Here is a 19095-nt window from a genome sequence, read left to right as displayed (position 1 = left end):
AAAAAAAAAAAAAAACTAAATATAGACATTTGCACAAAAATGTGTTGTTTCTCAATGTTTGCATTAGTTCACTTTTTACCAGGCAGATGTCAGACACGTCTGCCCCCTCACTCTTCTCATCACCAACATCTGGGTAGTATCATTCTTATCCACAGCTGTCAGCAGCATTAGCTGACTCATTCTCATCTTGACATTGATGGATACAAACAAGCTCTGACTCTTTTGCGGCATTCTCCTTACTCACGCTGACCTCAGCACTTTCTGTGACAGCTGAAGTGTCATCTGCAAATGCAATAACATTCTCCTTTATACACTGATCCGTGCTGCCGTCACTTCTTCTAATAACTCCCTCATCAACATTAATGTCCATGTCGTCTCCTACTTCATCTTTCACCACCTCCGGTTCAGTAGCTGGACTTCTGGCTTGATCACAGCTCTTATTATCTGGGGTTACGTGTTTATCGTTTTCTTCTTCACTACTGTCTGTGAGCTCTCCCTCCTCTAACTCTTCTCCCTCCGCCTTTCTCTTGGCCCCTTTCTGCTGTGGCTTATCGATTTCAGATCTAGTCTCCGAGGTTCCCATCCAGATGTTGACTCCTCCCGGGGTGTGAGACCCTTGCAGGGATGTTGAAACTTGTTTTACATCATTCTCTCGGTCCACTCCTCCAGTCTCGGTTGTAAACGTACAGCAGGCTGACACAGGTTCAGCTGAAACGAGGAGCTTATTTGGTTATCACATGATTAACAATGCCCACTGTAGAGTTCTTACATGTTCAAACTTGCACGTGATCATTTGCACAGATACGGTAGGGTAAAGAAAAAAGCTCATTAGACTACAGGTTTAAACAGAAGCGCAATATATGACAAGCATTAAGTTACGCAATAAAATAGAACAAACACCTGTGAAATAAAGGCTTAAGAGTGAATGACTGCAAACGCAATTGTGAAATGTGAATCCTGAACTAATTATTTCTTAACATAAACTCCAAACAGTCTGGTGAAACATAAAACACAAGCAATAATGGGCAATGAATAATATAATTTGTGCAAATGTTAAGTCAACAAGTTATGCAAAATCCCAAATAAATCATCATCAAGCTGAGATCGTTTCAGCTTTCTTCTGTGTGAGCACGTACGACGTGTTCACTTACATCCACTCCCTGTACTTCTGTGTTACATCTCAACTACATTTACCTGTATCCCACTGCTAAGCACTAACTGTGGCTCTGGCCACTAGTTTGACCAGGACCTCACTTTGGGAGCCACGTCTCACTGTGAGACTAAGGCTTGCACTGCTCATGGTTTATCAGAGCCACATTGGATTACAAACTGTGCTTCTCAAGCGTGACATTAAAAAATTCTCCAGCCATAAATAAAGTGTAGACTTTAACAAGCTGAATGCAGCTTGAACCAGAACACTGTGCAGCTGCATGCTGCCTATTGGCATTACTTTATTCTCACTAGATACAGCGTTACTACAGAGGCCAATTGTTTGTTATCACTTCCTGCCCAGCTTCCCAGGCCATGGCATGTGCAATTATCAGGATGTTTCTATGGCTAGCATTACAGCCAAACCGTGTGCTACCAACGCCTTATCACTGAAAACACAAACAGGCTCAGACTAAAATTACCTCATTCGTCATTCTGCCCGTCTGGGTCTGACAGTATAATGATAATGAGATAGACAATGTCTTACCACACCACTCACATGGTGATATACAGCCCTATTAGCACACACACTGAAAGACTAATGTAGGAGATGTGTAATTTCTGATCATTTGCTCTGTTATTTTCTGATGATTCACAGCTCGGGAGGTCACCGTTCATCAGTTATGCACGTCTGATCCTCTGTTTGGCTGCGCCTGCAGTCGACGTTACGTTGGTGTATGTAATGTCCATAGTGGTAGCGTGTTACCATAGTGACAAATAAGTGAGTTGTAAAGTTTTAGATGTAGCCAACAGGACATGAAACAATACTGATGGAATCAGGGGTGTAGACTGGTTGGCTCTTTGGGGTTATATGTATATTGACTCATGATATACCACCAAACCTTTGTTGCAATAAGAACAATGAAGTGACGAAGAATTCACAGTAAAAAGCTTAAGGGCAGGGTGGTTTCGTTACCTCGTCCTTTTAGTGGATATTCCTCCCAGTGTTCCCGCAGAACAACATACAGCACAGGATATTCGATCAGCGTTTTGTAGCTCAGGTTGTCCCTTAGGCTCTTCTCCATGTCCAACTCATGGTACCTATTTGAGGTCAAATTGAAGCACAAAGGACACGGAGGCGGTTACAAGACAACCCAATTACCGCATGTTTGCTAAATTGCGTGACATTAGGCTCATTGTGGGTAATCTACACTTTGTGTGTCTGTGTGCCAGCGCAGACAGTATAACCTTTTTAAACTGGAAACTGCAGCATTATATTTTAAACTGCCAAGGGGGCATCGGCAGCTGATAGGGATTTGAGCCACGACTTGGCAATCAGGGACTGATAAATCACCAGACTAAATAGTGAAGGTGGGTTGCACACATTCAACATCAACACAAGGCATCGTATGTGCTGGATATCTGGGGCCACCTCCCTGCTGCACATCAAACCCCTGACAGTGTTAAGAAGGATTGTTTGTTTGGCACAACCAAACTTATTTTCCCAGTTAGATACCCACTCCCTAACTCTTGCTCCCAATATTTGATAAAAGGGTCTGGTTCCAATAACCCAGTTTCCTTTTCTTCATTTATTTTGGGTGGGCTAAAGACACAGCCCAAGAGTAAACTGCTGTATGTGCTGGCACTTCCTAAACGACAGGATGAAGGTGATGGCTGTAGGAACTTTAAACACACTGCTCATTTGCCAAACTGCAAACGGTTGCCAGGTATTGTGATGACGTGGGGGTCTATCCACATCAAAAGACTAGAACAGATTGAATAGAACATTGGACCCAAGATGTAGGTACAAGAGTCGCAGGGCAGAAAGCAAAGGATAACAAAGCCGGCATTTTTGTGTATACAGGCTAAACTGAAACACATGAGTGTGTAAACAAGTAGGGCAAAAAGGAGCGGGAGTAGGTGGCCAAACAGGCTGCAGCTCCCTGTGGTGTCAAGGAGACTGTTAAAGAGCTGGCCATCTCCAGAAACACGGCTGCAAGGACCAACCAAGAACAGGCGCACATCTGGTCTCTATATAATGTTCTAGTAAATGAACAGAACAGAGGGTGAGACTGATGTTTTATTCAGGGGGGTTCACTTCGCTTTCCCTCCACCGCTGAGGCCCATCAGCGAGGAGATAGCTGTGGTAGAGAACCGACGAAAACATTTTGACACTGAACAGATGTTGTTTTGATAACAAGTAAGAATTATACATGTCCAAAATTAAGCTGGACGTCTTTTAGCCATTCGCTAGTCGGTAGCGCCGTCGTTTAGTTTGAACAGCTGCAACGCGCAAGGAAAACACTCTCGGTTCGGCTCGTGCTGAAATCAGACACTCCTTGAATGGCGAGTGTGAACGTCTTCCGAGATTTCATGGCAATTGACCCATTTTTGTTCTTGCCAATTCTATGTCCTTACGTGTCCTTGTGCATCGACAGGGCAGGCGATCAAATACGTTTGATGAACAAACAAGACTGCGAAAGATCAAGATGCACATGGTTCTTAATATGAGAAAGTGCAGGTCTCCGTTGCATTTGAATGTTTGAGCCAAATGCATATTTTATATTCATTCCAGGCACAGAAACAGTAAATTTAAGTAAAATATTCCTAAGTCACTTGCACTTCTGTTAAAAGCCAATGAGTACTGATTGACATTAAAGTAAATGAGGTTTGGAAGTGATGATCACAAATTTTCTGAATCTATGACACTGTTGGGTCTGTTCTGAACAGTCTACCAAATTATCTGGTTATCACAGACTTTGATAATAGGTTAGAAAAATGGTAAGAGTAGTCAAAGCAGTATTGCTTCTGTGCTTCATGGAAGGTATTATTAGGCAACGTGACTCTGGTAATAATAAACTTATTCATCTCCTGGACAAGTAACAATACCTTTAGTTACCTCTGTACCAGGTTAAGCAATCCAAAAATGCTAATATGCAGTAAATTGGGCAGTTGTCATATGAGACCTGAAGCCTGTCAAAACACTTTTCCCACATGGTAATTGAAGGGACTGTATCTAATTCCAGAACATCCAGTCCAACCAGCATATTGACTTCACTAAGCAATTGACCCAGTTTTACTTCTAAACACAAGCCCCTCTGTCACTTTTCATAAGCGCAACACCCATAACTGATTCTCTTAAGGGAACACTAAACGTGAGGACATTTAAACATCTGAATGTCCTAATACTCGCTCAGTGTTTTAGTAACAAGGTCGTCCAAAATAACAAAAGGTCCCAAGAAAACATGTACTGCACAGAAGCTAACTTGAACAATGCTCAAGGAAAAGCTAGTGGAGAGTCTGGGTTTGCCACAAATGTGTAACAGAAAGCACTGCTTCATCTGGATAAACACATCGGTATCTAATGAATCCAAATTTGGAATAAAAACAAAGTTCACTAACAGGTTTCCTTTTACTGGCTTCAAAGGTAAAAACAGGATGTGCACTCCTGACACGTCAACGGGCGTAGGGGTTCTGTGGGATTCAGCAGACTGAGAGGAAAAGAAGTCGTCAGGGGAAAAAGGGCATCCTCATGATCTCAAGAGTGGAATCAGCCAAAAAATAAATAAACATTAAAATAAAAAATATAAACAAACAGCCAGCAGTGGGTGAATGCTTCTCTTGAAGGACTGTGTACTACCCAGTAATGATGTTGACTTGGTACACAGCTATGTTTAGCTTCACACAAGAGCTCATTCATTTGACCTGGCTGATATTCCAGTAGACGTTCAACAACACATAATACACTCATAGCTTTTGTGTTGGACTTGGCTGAGCGTAAGTGGGACACAGAGATAATGTAAGCCACTGGATTACTCAATACCACTGACCTTAGTAGAATGTGTCCAACTATTTGGCTTTATACAGAGGCAGAATTAGCTCAAAGCTTTCACATACACAACCTGTCTTCAGTTGTAGGCAAAGTGGTTACACCAATACTTAACGTTGATATGAATGGATACAGCGGAAAAAGGTAAAGTGGGGTAGTTTCCTGGTTTACTACATAAACTGCTCAAGTAAACGTGTAAAGTAGGTAAGTCAGTGTCTTCATAACTGATCGTAGCACCTGTGGGAACGGCGTCTTAAGTTTTAAATAGCAAACTAAATCTGTGCGTGGAATAAGGATGAAAGACGGGTTGGGAAGTTTCATGACGTTAAACGCTTGCCAGGAGGGTACGGATTAGGAGCGCCCAGGACCATCATTTACTCTATGATTAAGTGAAAATGGAGGAGAGCCAAAGAATCTGAAAGCAGGCGAGCAAAGAGGGTGTTATTACCACAAGCCTCTGACTGTCATTAACAATAAACAAAGACCAGTGGATCCAGCAGGAAGACGCTCACAGGTGAGGCAACACTACGGAAACAAAGCCAGCGTGTTGCCGTAAATGTTTTAATCAGAGGCATTCAGTGCTAGGGTGATACCTCTTGGGAAAGCGGAAACAAACATGACTAAGTGAAAATATAACAGCCTAAGAATCTGAGGGAAAAGGTGGGAGAAAGAGAGCTGCTGAATGTTTTGATAGTAAAACTCCCAGTTAAGACTTCACTGACACGAGTCTGAGGAAACTTCTGTCTGAGGAAGTCAAAGAAAAAAAGAACTGTCCTGACTGGAAAGAGTAAGGGGTCAGGGAGGATAACAGTAATACATCTGGTGAATCCTCAGCAAAAGCAAATTTATAGTCATATTATCAGATAAAGGCAGATAAGCCGTAAGTCATTAAGAACTAATTTCCCCCAAATTTCGGAGAAACCCAGTTTGAACTGTAAGGAAACCGGAAACTGTTCACCTCACAGAGTTCGCCTTCCTCCCCTCCGCCTTCATGAAGACTTTAACGTGGTCAGGAGGAGCTTGAACATAAATCCTCAACCTGAAACATAAAAGTCACAAAACACGGGGTGTCAGACACTGAGATAAGAACTTTTCCAGTGATGCATTTAGGTTTGAGAAACCTTTATGTTGTTTGTAATTTCTTTATCATATGACTTTAGCAATGATTATACTTTCACCTGTCCCAAAATAAGATAAAAGAAAAGAAATTACCCAAATAATTTACCTTTTGTGGAAAATGGTCCAATCTTAATATTTGTGCAGCTCAAAACGTGTAAATCTGTGTGAGCATCAGCTATGACTGAATCTTTCATTTTTCTTGTATCCCACTCTGGGGGATGTTTCTTAGAAGTTACTCTGGGCTTCCTTGGGCCCTTCCAGACCAATAAACACCCCAGTCATTGTGTGATCTTTGATCACCACTACTGGACAGGGCAGCTGTAATGTCTGACCACGTCTTAGATCATATTTCATCATATATGCAGAAATCTCTAAACTTCCAATTACCAGTGTAAAAGAGAAGGCACCGTTTGATAACTGTAAAAGTCAAAACACAAAGAGCTCACTTAGTGTGCACAGCAGCACACTTATCTGACACACCGAAGGACACATGTATAGGCTATGACTGGGGTATCATGTGCTCACACAGAACTGAGCCCTGTAAACGGCCAGTGGGGAAACCCATCACCGACCTCGACTTTTAATTTGAACCATGATGAGACAGACTGTTACAAGTTCATTTTTTAAAATTGTACGATGCAGTGGAAGATGACTGTGAACACAGCGAACCTCTACCCAGCACGAAGAAATGATCACTTACAGCATGTGCAGGGAGAACATACACATTAAAAGAAAAAGCATTTAAAAGGCCAGCACTCACTTTTGACGTGTCACAGGGTCTGACTCCGTAGGATGGATGTAAGATCTCAAGATGTGCTTCAAGGTTTGTTTGTCAGACACCCTAAAATGTAAAGAGAGACGTTGAAATAAAGTCAACTCAAATTTCGGTTCTAAATTCAATATGATTTCTACAAGGCTGATAAACATTTATCTGAATCTGAACACTTGTACCAAGCAGAATAACATTAAACAGAACGTTTTGTTAAACAACTCACCTCCTCTGACTGAACTCTGTGCTGCTCTGAGGAAAGATGAGTTTGAGGTGCCACATGAACTGTTTGTCTCTGAATGGGACAGAAACAAAATCTGTGTTTATTCTCATCTTATCAAAAACAGTAAAGTTTGATGTTTGTTTTTCCAACGCTGACAGATGAGGTCATCTGTGTTCACCATCAAACACAAATGCAAAAAGACAATACGTCCGGCTGCTTCCAAGATCTTGGCCATCTCAGTGACTGTGTGTGTATAAATGAATAAACCAGAGTTGCCATGGAGACCATGACATATACACTCAACACTACGACACCAGCTGTTGGATATCACATAATGACCACTTCTTCTGGGGTAATGCTTTGGGCAGTAGCTATTAAATGTGGTTGGGTTTTCTGGGTTGCTGGGCGTGCTCCACAGCCAAACATGTCTCCCCTTAACAGTTGCTCAGCTCATATCTACTACGGTCATCTTGATGCAAAAATAGCCAACGGAATCTGATGTATCAGACTGTTTAAGAGATATGAATAATAAGGCCAGGCCATTCGTTACCATCTATCAAAAACTAAGATGACAAGTAATGTGCTATATAATGTAAATAGTGGTTTACAGTATGACACTACATTTAAGTACATGTATCTTCACAAAATGAGGCCTTTTTCACACACACGCACACGCACACACACGCACACGCACACGCACACACAATATTCTAGAGTATACATATTGCCGTCCGTGGACTATATGAACACAGGCATCATAAAGTCCAGCCTACTGGTCAAATGCTCTTCTAGTACGAGACCCCACAGTGCTAAATATAACTACAAAGCATTGCTTTGAGCAAGGCCGCAAAATTGGCCATATATAGCCTGGGTCTGATCCATCAACCTCTTCACCATCAGAGTAGGATGACTGAGCCCTTGATGATCTGAGGAATGAAGATGAAACATACCCTCAAAAAGAGGCAAAGCTTAATTGTAAGTTAGATAAAAGAAACCTTGTTATTAGAGATTTTCGTACTAACCAAGAACAACTTAGAGGTTTCTTTTAAGATCTATAATATAACAACCAAAAAAGGTCTTTCAATTTGAACAAGATGAAAAATCAATAAATCTAATGCAATATTAATATCATGCTGGAATTAAGTAATGTTCAACATGTTTAGTTTAAGTCATTTTAGGAAACTTCAGAAAATATCTGGTTCCACTATGAATGTTTGATGTAAATGAAACAACCAGGTTGTGGGCAAAAGCATTAAGTTTTCCACAGACTAAAGAATGAATCAATAATCATTATTGAATTAGAAATAAAGAAATACAGGTCCAACTGTGGCGAACTGCCCCATATAAGTTGGTTATACATTTACACTTGGTGAGGAAAGAGTCCTTAGAGCTCCTGAAAGCAGCAACAGACAAACAGGGAGAGAAGAGGAGTAGCTATGGGGGATTCCCTGTGCAACCAATACCTCAAACTCCTTAGTCAGAGGAATTTATGTATTTCTCCTTTGTTGTATTGGTTCACCCGATGCGTGTGCAAGTATGTGTGCTTGTACGTGGAAGCAAATGTGGGTGTGGCACCAGGTGTGATACCATTATTCTGTCATTACAGCAAATGGAAACTATGTGCTCCAATGGAAAAGGGGCTTGCCCAAAGATGCATGGGATCGTTTCAAGCAAGGTCACAGCACATACCTGGGATAATTGCCACGGTTCATTGGGGGGGAAAAGTCAAAACAGAAGGCTCAACCTTAAACGACAACGGCTTTGAATATCAGAACCGGCTGAAAAGCACCAGAACAGATTGTCTGGACACAGTTACTTCTGGAGGGCGTAAACTGAAGGAGCTTTAGATTTTCATTGTTTATTTTGTCCCAGTCTCAAAACTCTGTGTCCTGAGTAAAGAAATCCGAGGTTTCAAATTGTTTTCAGTGGCCCAAATAGCGTAGGAAGAATAGAGATGGTCATCTCCAACTCTCATCCCCAAGGGTTTCTGCTTCCTCTTTCTCAAATTGGCAGCATAACATTATTTTGTTTCCCTCACTAGGTTACTGAATATTAACAAAAAATGGTCTAGACAAAGGCTTAAAACCCCTCAAAAAGCTCATGTAGAAAACTCAACAACAGCTTTTTGTTAGAGAAAAGCTGAATTTGAACAAAATACAAATACAAATTCTTATTGATTTATTTTACACCTAATGGGGCAAAACCCAGACGGCATGTGAAGGTGTATGTTAGTAAATGTAACATGAGACTAGAGTAAAACCACAAAAACAGCTCTCACACACATTACTGATGTGCCTGGTTATTGCTGTAGCTTTGCATATCCAGCCATGAACTCATACTTTGGACCAGGTGTAGTCTGTGCTAAAACAAAACACAAACCAGGACATTAACATGAACACTTAAGGGGTCTGTGTGCCTGTTCTTCCACAGTAGCCACCTCTAGTGCTAGATCATTGTGCTAAAACAAGACCTGTTTCGTGGCCAAACGTTATTAACACCAAAGTCGTTTTGTCCAAGTGCAAAAAGACCCAATTAATTCTAATTAAATACAACACATGGAAACCTAATTATGAAGTCTCAGTGAACTGAGCATGACACATGGCAAGTTTATATTCTCTGCAGCTCGTGCACCACACTCGCACTTCTGATTAATTTACGGTGTGGAATTTCATTCAGAGCCAGACAGCAGCATGTAGCCCACAGTTAAGTTGCCAATAGTGATGGCAGACATTGCAACACTGATGAAATTGCTGCTTGCCATTCTGATGTGAGGTTCGCCTTCGATGGCAGCCGGCATGGTCTCTGCTCTACATCAGCAGTGCTTAATCAAACCAGCGACAGCTAGAAGGCTGCCGATGCTTGTTTCATTTAAATGAATCGGTGGGAAGAAGGAGGGGTAGTGCATGTGAGCTTGCAAAGTAATGAACTGTCCCCCAACATCATATCTGTGGTAAAATATGCTTCTGCCTGGTTTAGATGACTTTTGCACTTATTCATCGAGGGGAATATCTATTCCCTTACTTTTCTTCAAACCTTTAATGAATGTCAAGTGCTACATGGCTGCCTTTTCAAAATTGCATTAATTGGCCTTAGGGAGGTATTGAAATTCCATCTCCTCCAATTACACCCAGTACAACTATTTTCACAACTAGCAAATAAATTCATAATTCTGTTTTTTTATCCACTAAGCGTGTGGTGCCAACTGGAAGTTAAAGTTCGTGAGGATGGTTTACCTCACATCTGGGGAGAACTTGTAAGTGTGTGTCCATGCTTCCAGTCCTGAAAAGATGGGCTGTGACCTAAATGACAGGCATGTCTACGTGTCTGCACAGATCTACAGGGATGTTTAGGTGTTTTCACAGAACTATCAAAACAGTATAGTTTAGCATGAAATCATTCTTATAAAACCCTGCTCAAAGTATTCAAAGTAAAGTAAGCTCAACGACACAATATTCTCCCTTATCAAACCATATAAAAATATGTTATAATCAGTCCTACAGCTTAAAATGAGTCAATTAATTCAGCTAAACTTTCTACTAAACTCAAAATTTGGAAGTTATTGTCACATCAGCTTTTCCTTGTGAAGGTTTTGTGAATGCTGTGGCCAATCCAGTTACTAAGAGGTTACCACATCTGTAACAGGCCTAAATAGAGAGAGACACAGCTAATCAGACCTTACACCCATGATCTTCAGAGTCGCCAATTAACCTATGACTAAGACTGTGGCAGGAAGTTGGAGCACTCCGAGAGAACCCACGTTGGCTGGCCAGCAGGTTCAAACCCGGTCTCCTCTATTTGTGAGCCGACAGTCACCACCATATGCCTGATAAGGGGCTATCTGCTGTGTGCTCACTCTGCCTCTTAGCGCACTGAACAAAAATAGGGGAGCTGATGTCCTTGATGACAGCAGGCCAGAAACAATTTCCAAAGCACTCAAGGAACAAGGAGAGATGAGGCATGACATAAAGTTATGAGAAGCGCCCCAGGTTCAGCGCTGCAAAAGGAGCAGCATCTGCAGGGAAGTGCTTGAAGGAAAAGGTGCAGGTGACAGCTGCTTCCTGCAACACAGACAAACCCTGTCTTCCAGCACATCATCAAGTCGAGCAATAGCTGTAAAAATAAGATGGTGATGACAAGGAGTCCGACAACAATTTCTTAATTCCTTTGTGGCTCCATCAGAAACTCAAATTACAGCATAATGAAGGCGGCACTTTGCTCAACCAATACACTGAACGGGGGAAGAGGAAGACTTTAGCCTGCAACAGATGCCACAGGTCATTTAGAAAAGTCTGACAGGCCAATGCGTCACACAGGCCAAAGCATCAAACATTCTCCTGACAGACAAATGCAGCATAACGAAGACATCTGTTAATATGTAATTATGACTTTATTCCATCCACAAAAATTCACTGTTCTTTGGTACCTGTCAATCAAAGAGAACTGGATTGATTGAGGCCAATTCCCATCATCAAGGAAAAAGACGTAGATGGTACAACCACACAAGCTTGTACAAGTAATTATCTGTAAAGCTAATGAATTATGTAATTATAAACATGTCACACGCATTAACTCCATCTGCATCATACTGACATGCAGTCCACTCAAGCCGTCCATGAGAAAATGCCCTGATTGCACCCAAACTCAACTGCTCCCGATGTTCTGCCAAATGACAGCTATTATACTTACCCTCCAAGGGCTGGACTGAGAGTCAGCTTGTAATTTTTCATCAGTCTATTTACTGTGTGTGTCTTGTTGTCGGGGGGGGGGGGGGGGGTGGGAGTAGTCGCCATTATTTTGCGTACAAACATTTAATCAAAGAGACGCGAGCTCGCAAACTTAAATTTGTACACGCGGGCAGACGCTGACACTTACGCACACACTGCTGCCAGGCATGAAAGCCCTCCAGTCAGCCGTCTGCCAGTAATGATCCTTCTCTGGCAGCACGAGTGCGTAGCATGAATATGTCGCTAACCAGCTGCAGTCACACTGCTCACATCTGCTTTTTATATTATGTACTTGGTACATTCTGAAGCTCATTCTCTCTCTCCTTCACAAGTGACTGTTTAACGCTCAACCCATCCCTTGTGTCCCTTTGTTGTTCTGTGAATGGGACACTGTTCACACTGACACGTAGTGAGACCTTGTCCAACCAGACTAAATAAAGAACTAAAACTCTGAAGTGGACTTGTGAATCTTTCGCCTGGGAATTTTGCTGAAGCAGCTGCAGGTACTTAACCCTTTCCACAGGTGCTGAACCTTTATAAAGTGACTAAAATGTAACAGCCGTACATGTTTCATTCTATAAAAGGGGTTGTGTAGGGAATGAGGACTTTAGGAGTGGAGGGTGGATACAGTGTGCTACTACAACCTGACATAATATTGCCTCATCCTGAACTGTGACGTATATATATGACTTGCCAGCAAAACACCAGAGACAAACATGACAGAGTGGTAGATGCAAGGATGGAAAAGAGGGTGGTAAAAAGGAAACTAACAACATAAAAGCAGCTGCAGACACTCACAAAGGAGTCTTTTAGTGGCAAACATATTGACATCCAATAGTCCCTGGGCATGCAAAGCTTGTAAAAGTTTAATACGCAGTTCAATAACCATTTTCCCTCTTATTCCCTGCCTATATTACCCCACTGAACGATTAGAGTGACAGAGTGACAAAGAAAAGAGAAAATGAGTGGCAGAAGCCTGCCCAAGTTGGGAAAAAGCTGCCAGACACGAAAAGACCACCAGTGCAAACTGGAAAAAGGCCCATGTGAAAGAATTACTCTCAACTTCAGGGTCTCATTGAGTCTCCAAATTACTCAAAGTGTGCGGTTCTGCTTTTTCACTAAGCCTTTTACCCACCAACAGAGAACCAATGAGATCCATTTTGCCAACGCAACAAAGGGTTTATCAGGTATAGTTCAACAGGAAACCTTGTCCTGGTAATACCTGAAAAAGGCTGCTTCACGCTCCTTAACACTAGTACACGACAGTTAAGAATGCGCTTAAAGGAGAAAGCTGATTTCTGCCTGGTTTGCTTTAGTGCATGTAAATGCAATGAGAGACCTTTTAAGCTTTGACTCAAGTGTCATTATCATGAGTTGAGTCAACATTCTAAGCAGCTATAAAGTAGGAGCATGACAGCGTCCCAGCAACTCATTTCAGTCTGTCATACACTAGTCTAAACGTTACCATTACCTGCCTCAGGTAATGTGTTTCATATACGTGAGTGGATATTCATGTTATATCATCATCCAGAGCATTTTTGGAAAAAAGAGTCCAAACCAGAAAGGACTACTGCTGGGGCTAAACAAGAGTGCCATCCTGTGGCTATGTAGAAAAAAGCTCTAATTAAAAGTTCAGAGGATTTTTTAGGTTGAATGGGATAAAATTACAAAAGAGGGTTTATCCCCAAACAAACAATAATTAACTGGTACAGGTTATAGAGCAAAGACTGGCTTCAAATTTTATGAAATGTCACTTTTCTTTAAAAAGCTAATTTGCAAAAACTGAAGGTATGTGAATAAAATCTTTGTCGTTAGAAACAGCTTTGTGATCCAGATGGGTGTAAGTGAATTCTTACTTTGTGAAGACGGTGGAATTCTCTCTGCTCTTAGTGAAGGTGATTGGGAGAAGGCTCAAGGTGATGTTCATCCTACTAGCACAGGATCTCAGTTTCTTGGCCTGGACAGGGCAGAAATGTGAAACACATCATGAAATTGTACGAATGTCCCTGATGTCATGCGTCAGTATTTTACACTTGATGCAGATATTTTGTGTAGTGTGGTGTTTTCAAATTAAATATTAGTAAAAGCTACGCCAGAAAAATGCTAGTTTTACAAAAAACAGATTTAATGGAAACCTTCTATTCTTAGACTGGAAGAGATTTGTTGGGGCCATGGGCTAGCTGACATTTTAGTTTAATGCAAAAGCCAGAGGGGATCTCCTCTAAAAACAAACACAATATTTTGATGCTGAACATCTGCTTTGCATCAATACGTTTGTCCAGGTTTCATTTGCAATTAAACCAAAGATTACATGAACCCATGTCTGCATTTCTAAGGACAGGGCCTTCTTTCTTGGTACTCATGTAACTCCTGCATGGTGGTTTGAGATTGGTGGATAGCAACAGTAAGAGAGGTATTAAGAGCTAGGGCGAACAGGAGATTAAAGCACTTGTAATGTTATACAGAGAATATAAATCCCAAAGCTCATCCTGAGCCAAAGCTGAATCAAAATGTTTCACAGAGAAATCCTCATTATTTTGATTAATTTGCGAAGCCACTGGCTCCAAAAACCCTAATGGAACAAGCTTTACTCCAAGCTATAAAATATCACTGCACTGTAGTAACAGTAAAGGTGAAAGTTGGCAGGGACATTGAATCTTACATAAATGAACCTCTGAGGTCTGGAGTGGCAGATGCATGCATTGCATAACTCCAGACACAAATTATAGAAGAGCAGGAGCAAAAGCAGTAAGAAGTAAACATTTCTGCTATGCAAAAAGTAATGATTCTATTTATAATCATCAGTATACCATTCACAGATTTTCAAACTCTGAAAATAAAATCTACAGGATTTCACACAAATTAAGGATTCTCTATGTTCTCTATCTACTACTAAAACGTAAAACCACAATGACCTCTGGTCATCTGCCAAAGTTAACTAAGGCTATTAATAGGTTTCCAGTTGTTTCATCATTACATATTTACATAATCTAAGACATTGAACCCATCGACTGAAAGAGAATATGACTTCGTATAATTGAAGAAACTACCTTTAAAGTGGTGTGAGGAGTCTGGACGAGACGGTCTCTGGTGGCACCATCAGCAAATCTCCCTGTATCCTCCAGTAACCTGTAGTCTACAGTAAAGGTACAGACAAAAAGACAATGAGTAGGTTTAACATTAGCAATGTCCAAATGTTTTTGCTTAAAAGGATGTAGCTTACATTTAACAGCACTTTCTATAATGTTGTTTCCTGAAACTGATCCTAGCAGGTTGTAAAGTTACTCACCGTTTAGAAGTGTCATCTCATCAAAGTGCGAGAGTGTGACAAAGGCAGTTTTGTCTCTCACTCCGGTGCATCCCGAATCCTTTTTGTGTCTGTTCACACAAAGCAAGCTGCAAAACACATGGTAATAAAAGAAAAAATATTGAATCAGACACATAAGCAACTTTGTGTCACAGGTATATTGTGAAGGAAGATGCACTTGGAGCAGCATGTTTGATGACTCTGCTACCGTTCTTACATTTGAGACCAATCTCACCTGCAGGAATGAGTGAGACAGGCAGGACACCTGTACTTGGCCTCCTCTGATCCACACACACCACAACTGTTGGAGAAATACGAGGTCAGCGTGGTACCACACAGAAAGTGCTCAGCGGATGCCTTGAATAACGGACATGTAAGGTGGAGCTAGCGCTAGCTAACGTGGCAACCCGGGCACTAAACGCGAATACTAAACAACGACATTACATTTTTTATCGATAAGACCTTCTTTTTGTTTGACTGTCATGTTTAATAGCTTTTTACACCAGCACACATGCCATTCTGCCGGACGTGCGTGTTAGCTAGCTACGGCTAAATTAGCAGTTCGCCTCGCGCCGTGTTCGTTAACCTTACTTCAGGAGGGAAATCTTCCTCTTCGTCCCCTTTTGCTCTCCTTCCTGGCCGCTGTCTTCCACCAGGCTCTCCACAGCTGACATCGTGTCTGTTGCCGATGAACTTGAAAGAGACGTTACAGAGCTGTTACACACGCTGGACACAACCGGCGGCACCAAAACAAACCTACTTCCGCTGGTGGAGGCACGTGGAGCTGTGTTCCGGTTCAATACGTGTCCATTAGCGCCCCCTGGTGTTTAAAGCTAATAACTACAACATTATTGTAAGCATTGCGTTGTTTATTGTTAACAACACACCACCTCGTTGTTGTTGATTTTATCTGTTGACTTGGCAAACTGAGAAAATGAGAATGTAAATTCATCACTAATGTGTTGTTACGTTCCACCTCTGAGCTGTAATGACTTTGATGATTCTGCTATGCATCTAGTTCTGAAACCTCTTCAGGTTTTGAGTGAGCTAATTTAAAGAACACGAAGCTAAATTCAAAATGGAAGGAGAGCATAGAAATACGCAGAGAAATTGTAGTTATATGTATTAAAAGCTTTTCACAACGTTTTATTTGGCAAAGTACTGTAACAAGAAAGCCAGAAAGTACAACACCAATTGTGGATAAAATGTTCTGTTTAATTGTGATCAAATTTATATTTTTTTTTATTATTTACACATTTTAATCCAACTTTATGAAATTACACTTGGTTCAAGTTGATATAACTTAAGTATAGAAAACGTTTTTGTTGTTGTATTCTGACTCTGGCTGTAGCTGCCAGTCCACTGAACCACCACTGAAACCGAAAGACAGTATGATAAACATATGGTCGGAGGTGTGAACACAAACACATATTTGAACATAAATACTTCTATAGACTGAGCTGTGGTTGACCAAATAAATCTCTGAGAGTATAACTTACTGTAGTACAGTAATATGGCCAAAAACATTAACAAAAAGGTTATAAATAAACATACAGTATGCTGTCAATATATACACAGGAAATTTAAAAACTCACTGATGACTCATTCTTTGATGCAGCACCAATGATAGGTTTGCCCTGAAGAACCTACCACATAGAAGGACACGCTACAAAAATATGTAGTGTAACAAAATAATGGTTCATAAATTAAAATGGACAAAATCAACATAAGTACTTACACAACATGACAAATCTTGATGTAACCGGTACATACAACACGAAAGCAAAATTGATTAACTTGACATTAGCAACTATTCTAGCAGGCAAATAAGCAGGTAGAGGTAGAGCACCATCTGTGAAGATGAACGGGTCTGACTGGACAGGACTGAAAATAAAAACCGTAGCCTTGGATTGGAAAATGAAATATTGAAAGCAGTCACATATGACCCATATGCTATTGCACTCACATAAACCTTTAGCTGGACAGTGCTCGGATGTAGAGGCCCGGCACGCTCCTTCGGGTTGGGCCCCTGTGTAGAAAGGTCTACGAGTGTTTGGAAAGCGGGCCGGGGTGGCGGTGGAGGTTTTGGGCTTTGGGTGTCAGTAGGCTGCTGCTGGGTGAAGCCCTACCCTGTGATCAGGGACTAAATATGGGTCCATATGCAGCCAACCTAAGCATTGTTTGAACTTTAATTAAAACAAAACGTATTTTACACATTTATTTCTTATAAATATTGGTAATCACTGTTATCCTTTGGACTTCTTTGCCTGGAGATGCAACAGAGATCGACTCCCTTCGTGTATGTCTACTATTGATGGAACATGGGCCCATTGTTACTCTCACAGACACTCCTTCCATCTTGGTCTCAAAGCTTCTCTTTGGGAGGCAGCCCTGCATTTACGTTGTTAATGTAAAGATGTGGGGACAGCGATGACGGTGTCAGAGGAAACACACGGGAGCAGATTCAATATGCCGCTGACTGTTGGGCTCCGTGGGCGATTCCTGTACGTCTACAATGGGCAGCTGACGAGTGTCCTGAGTGTGGAAGAAGAAACGTGACTGGTGCCAGCTGCCATCTTGGATCTGAAAGAGGAAGGATGGATTCAGACACAGAACAGGACAGAGCAGAACAGATCTCTCCAAAACACGAATCAACAAAATCCAAGTTCGTCACCTCGCACTCATCTTGTAGCACATGTGGCTCAAGTATCGCGCCTTTCTTAAAGATCTGCTTGTTCCAGCCGTGAAACCGGAGAGTGCTGCGTTCTCGGTGTGTGGGTCCAGTGGAGCCGGGGCCGTTTGGGTCGTTTAAGCAGTGCAGTGTGATGCTGTGGTTGGCCTCGTTGCTCAGTAAATGGAGGAACTTCATTTGGACTTTCCCTACACCAAACTCCATCTGTGGGGGAGGGGACAGAAGGGAACGTGGTCAAACTGCCGTCATGAGCACACTATGACAAAAACAATCAAATCAGAAAGCTCAACCAATGCTAACAGGGTAAATATAATAAATAGAATAAGCTCAGTCCTTTTGTTCAACACATGAAACCTGGGCTACTTATTTTTTACCTTATTAGAGGCCAGTGGATGTAAACAGGTCTGTCCTCCTGCAGTAAAATTACAGAACACCTTGAAGGCATCAGAGGTACAGCCTAGGTTTGGATCAATCCAGAACCAACCTAAAGGTCCCAAATCCAAACAGAAAACAGGCAAATGTTAAAAAAGTAATATGTTGTACAGTAGGTCTTCTAACATAAAGCATCTCCGTTCGACTGATCCGTCCCTGCAGACCCTCACCGTCTTCGAGCTTGTGCTGACAGTCCAGCAGGTCTTTACAGACGCGGGCCGGGTTCTCCCTGGTTCCCGGAGGTTTTTTGATGCTCTCAATCACACTGCTCAGATAACGCAGCGTCCTCAGTATCTCAGTATTCTGGTCCGGAAAGCTGGTCTCAGTATTTTGAAAGCTCTGGGCAGGAAGGGTAAAAACCACATGGTCAAACTCTACTGTATAAAGTAGGCGCCTTAGAGAGCCAACATCAAGAACCAGAGCCAAACAGACTGTCCTCAATGACTTACCTCTGCCCCTGAGTCTGACAAACTGTAGACTGCAGAGTCATCATAAATCACTTTCTGTGTGAAAAACAACCACAGCATATTCAATATCCTGTTCATCATTAAATTAATATATTTTTAGTCACAGTTTGGTTTGTGAACAACAACTCAGATTCTGTAAACACCAGCATTGCAGGGACACCTTTATTAGAACCAGACGTTTTAATATCAGAGAAAAGCTGTAAGGTGAGTCCTGCATCAATAAACCAGCACACTGCTGATGTCAGTAGAGGATAGAATCACACATTCCACTGACCATTTGTGTGTATATAGAGCAAAGGAGTAATCTGATATATTTGGTTTTAGACTTATTAAAACGTGTGTGTTGAATAGCAACTATCTACAGTGGGGGCATACCACAAAACA

The 19095-nt window shown here is 41.6% G+C and overlaps 2 protein-coding genes across 2 annotated transcripts in view; both read right to left on the bottom strand.

Annotated features, from left to right (window-relative positions):
• On the bottom strand, positions 1-15917 carry znhit6 (zinc finger HIT-type containing 6). The gene is made up of 10 exons (XM_029147630.3): positions 15712-15917; positions 15356-15421; positions 15103-15209; positions 14864-14949; positions 13670-13770; positions 7093-7161; positions 6858-6938; positions 5937-6017; positions 2126-2250; positions 1-708 (listed from the first exon to the last, which is right to left on the bottom strand). The coding sequence occupies exons 1-10, from the start codon at positions 15792-15794 to the stop codon at positions 146-148; spliced, it is 1362 nt and encodes a 453-aa protein (XP_029003463.1). The 5' UTR covers positions 15795-15917; the 3' UTR covers positions 1-145.
• Positions 15918-16314: 397 nt separating this feature from the next.
• The window catches only part of LOC114853820 (collagen alpha-1(XXIV) chain), a 39814-nt gene continuing 37033 nt past the window's right edge, over positions 16315-19095 (bottom strand). The window contains exons 56-60 of the mRNA XM_029147628.3: positions 18694-18747; positions 18415-18583; positions 18187-18296; positions 17795-18016; positions 16315-17703 (exon numbers count right to left, since the gene is read on the bottom strand). Of these exons, the coding sequence (XP_029003461.1) occupies positions 17560-17703; positions 17795-18016; positions 18187-18296; positions 18415-18583; positions 18694-18747 (699 nt within the window). The 3' untranslated portion in view covers positions 16315-17559. The remainder of the gene's footprint in view (positions 17704-17794; positions 18017-18186; positions 18297-18414; positions 18584-18693; positions 18748-19095) is intronic.

Source organism: Betta splendens, chromosome 4 (assembly GCF_900634795.4).
Source record: "Betta splendens chromosome 4, fBetSpl5.4, whole genome shotgun sequence".
NCBI lineage: Eukaryota > Metazoa > Chordata > Actinopteri > Anabantiformes > Osphronemidae > Betta > Betta splendens.
This window is presented reverse-complemented; position numbering and strand designations above follow the sequence as displayed.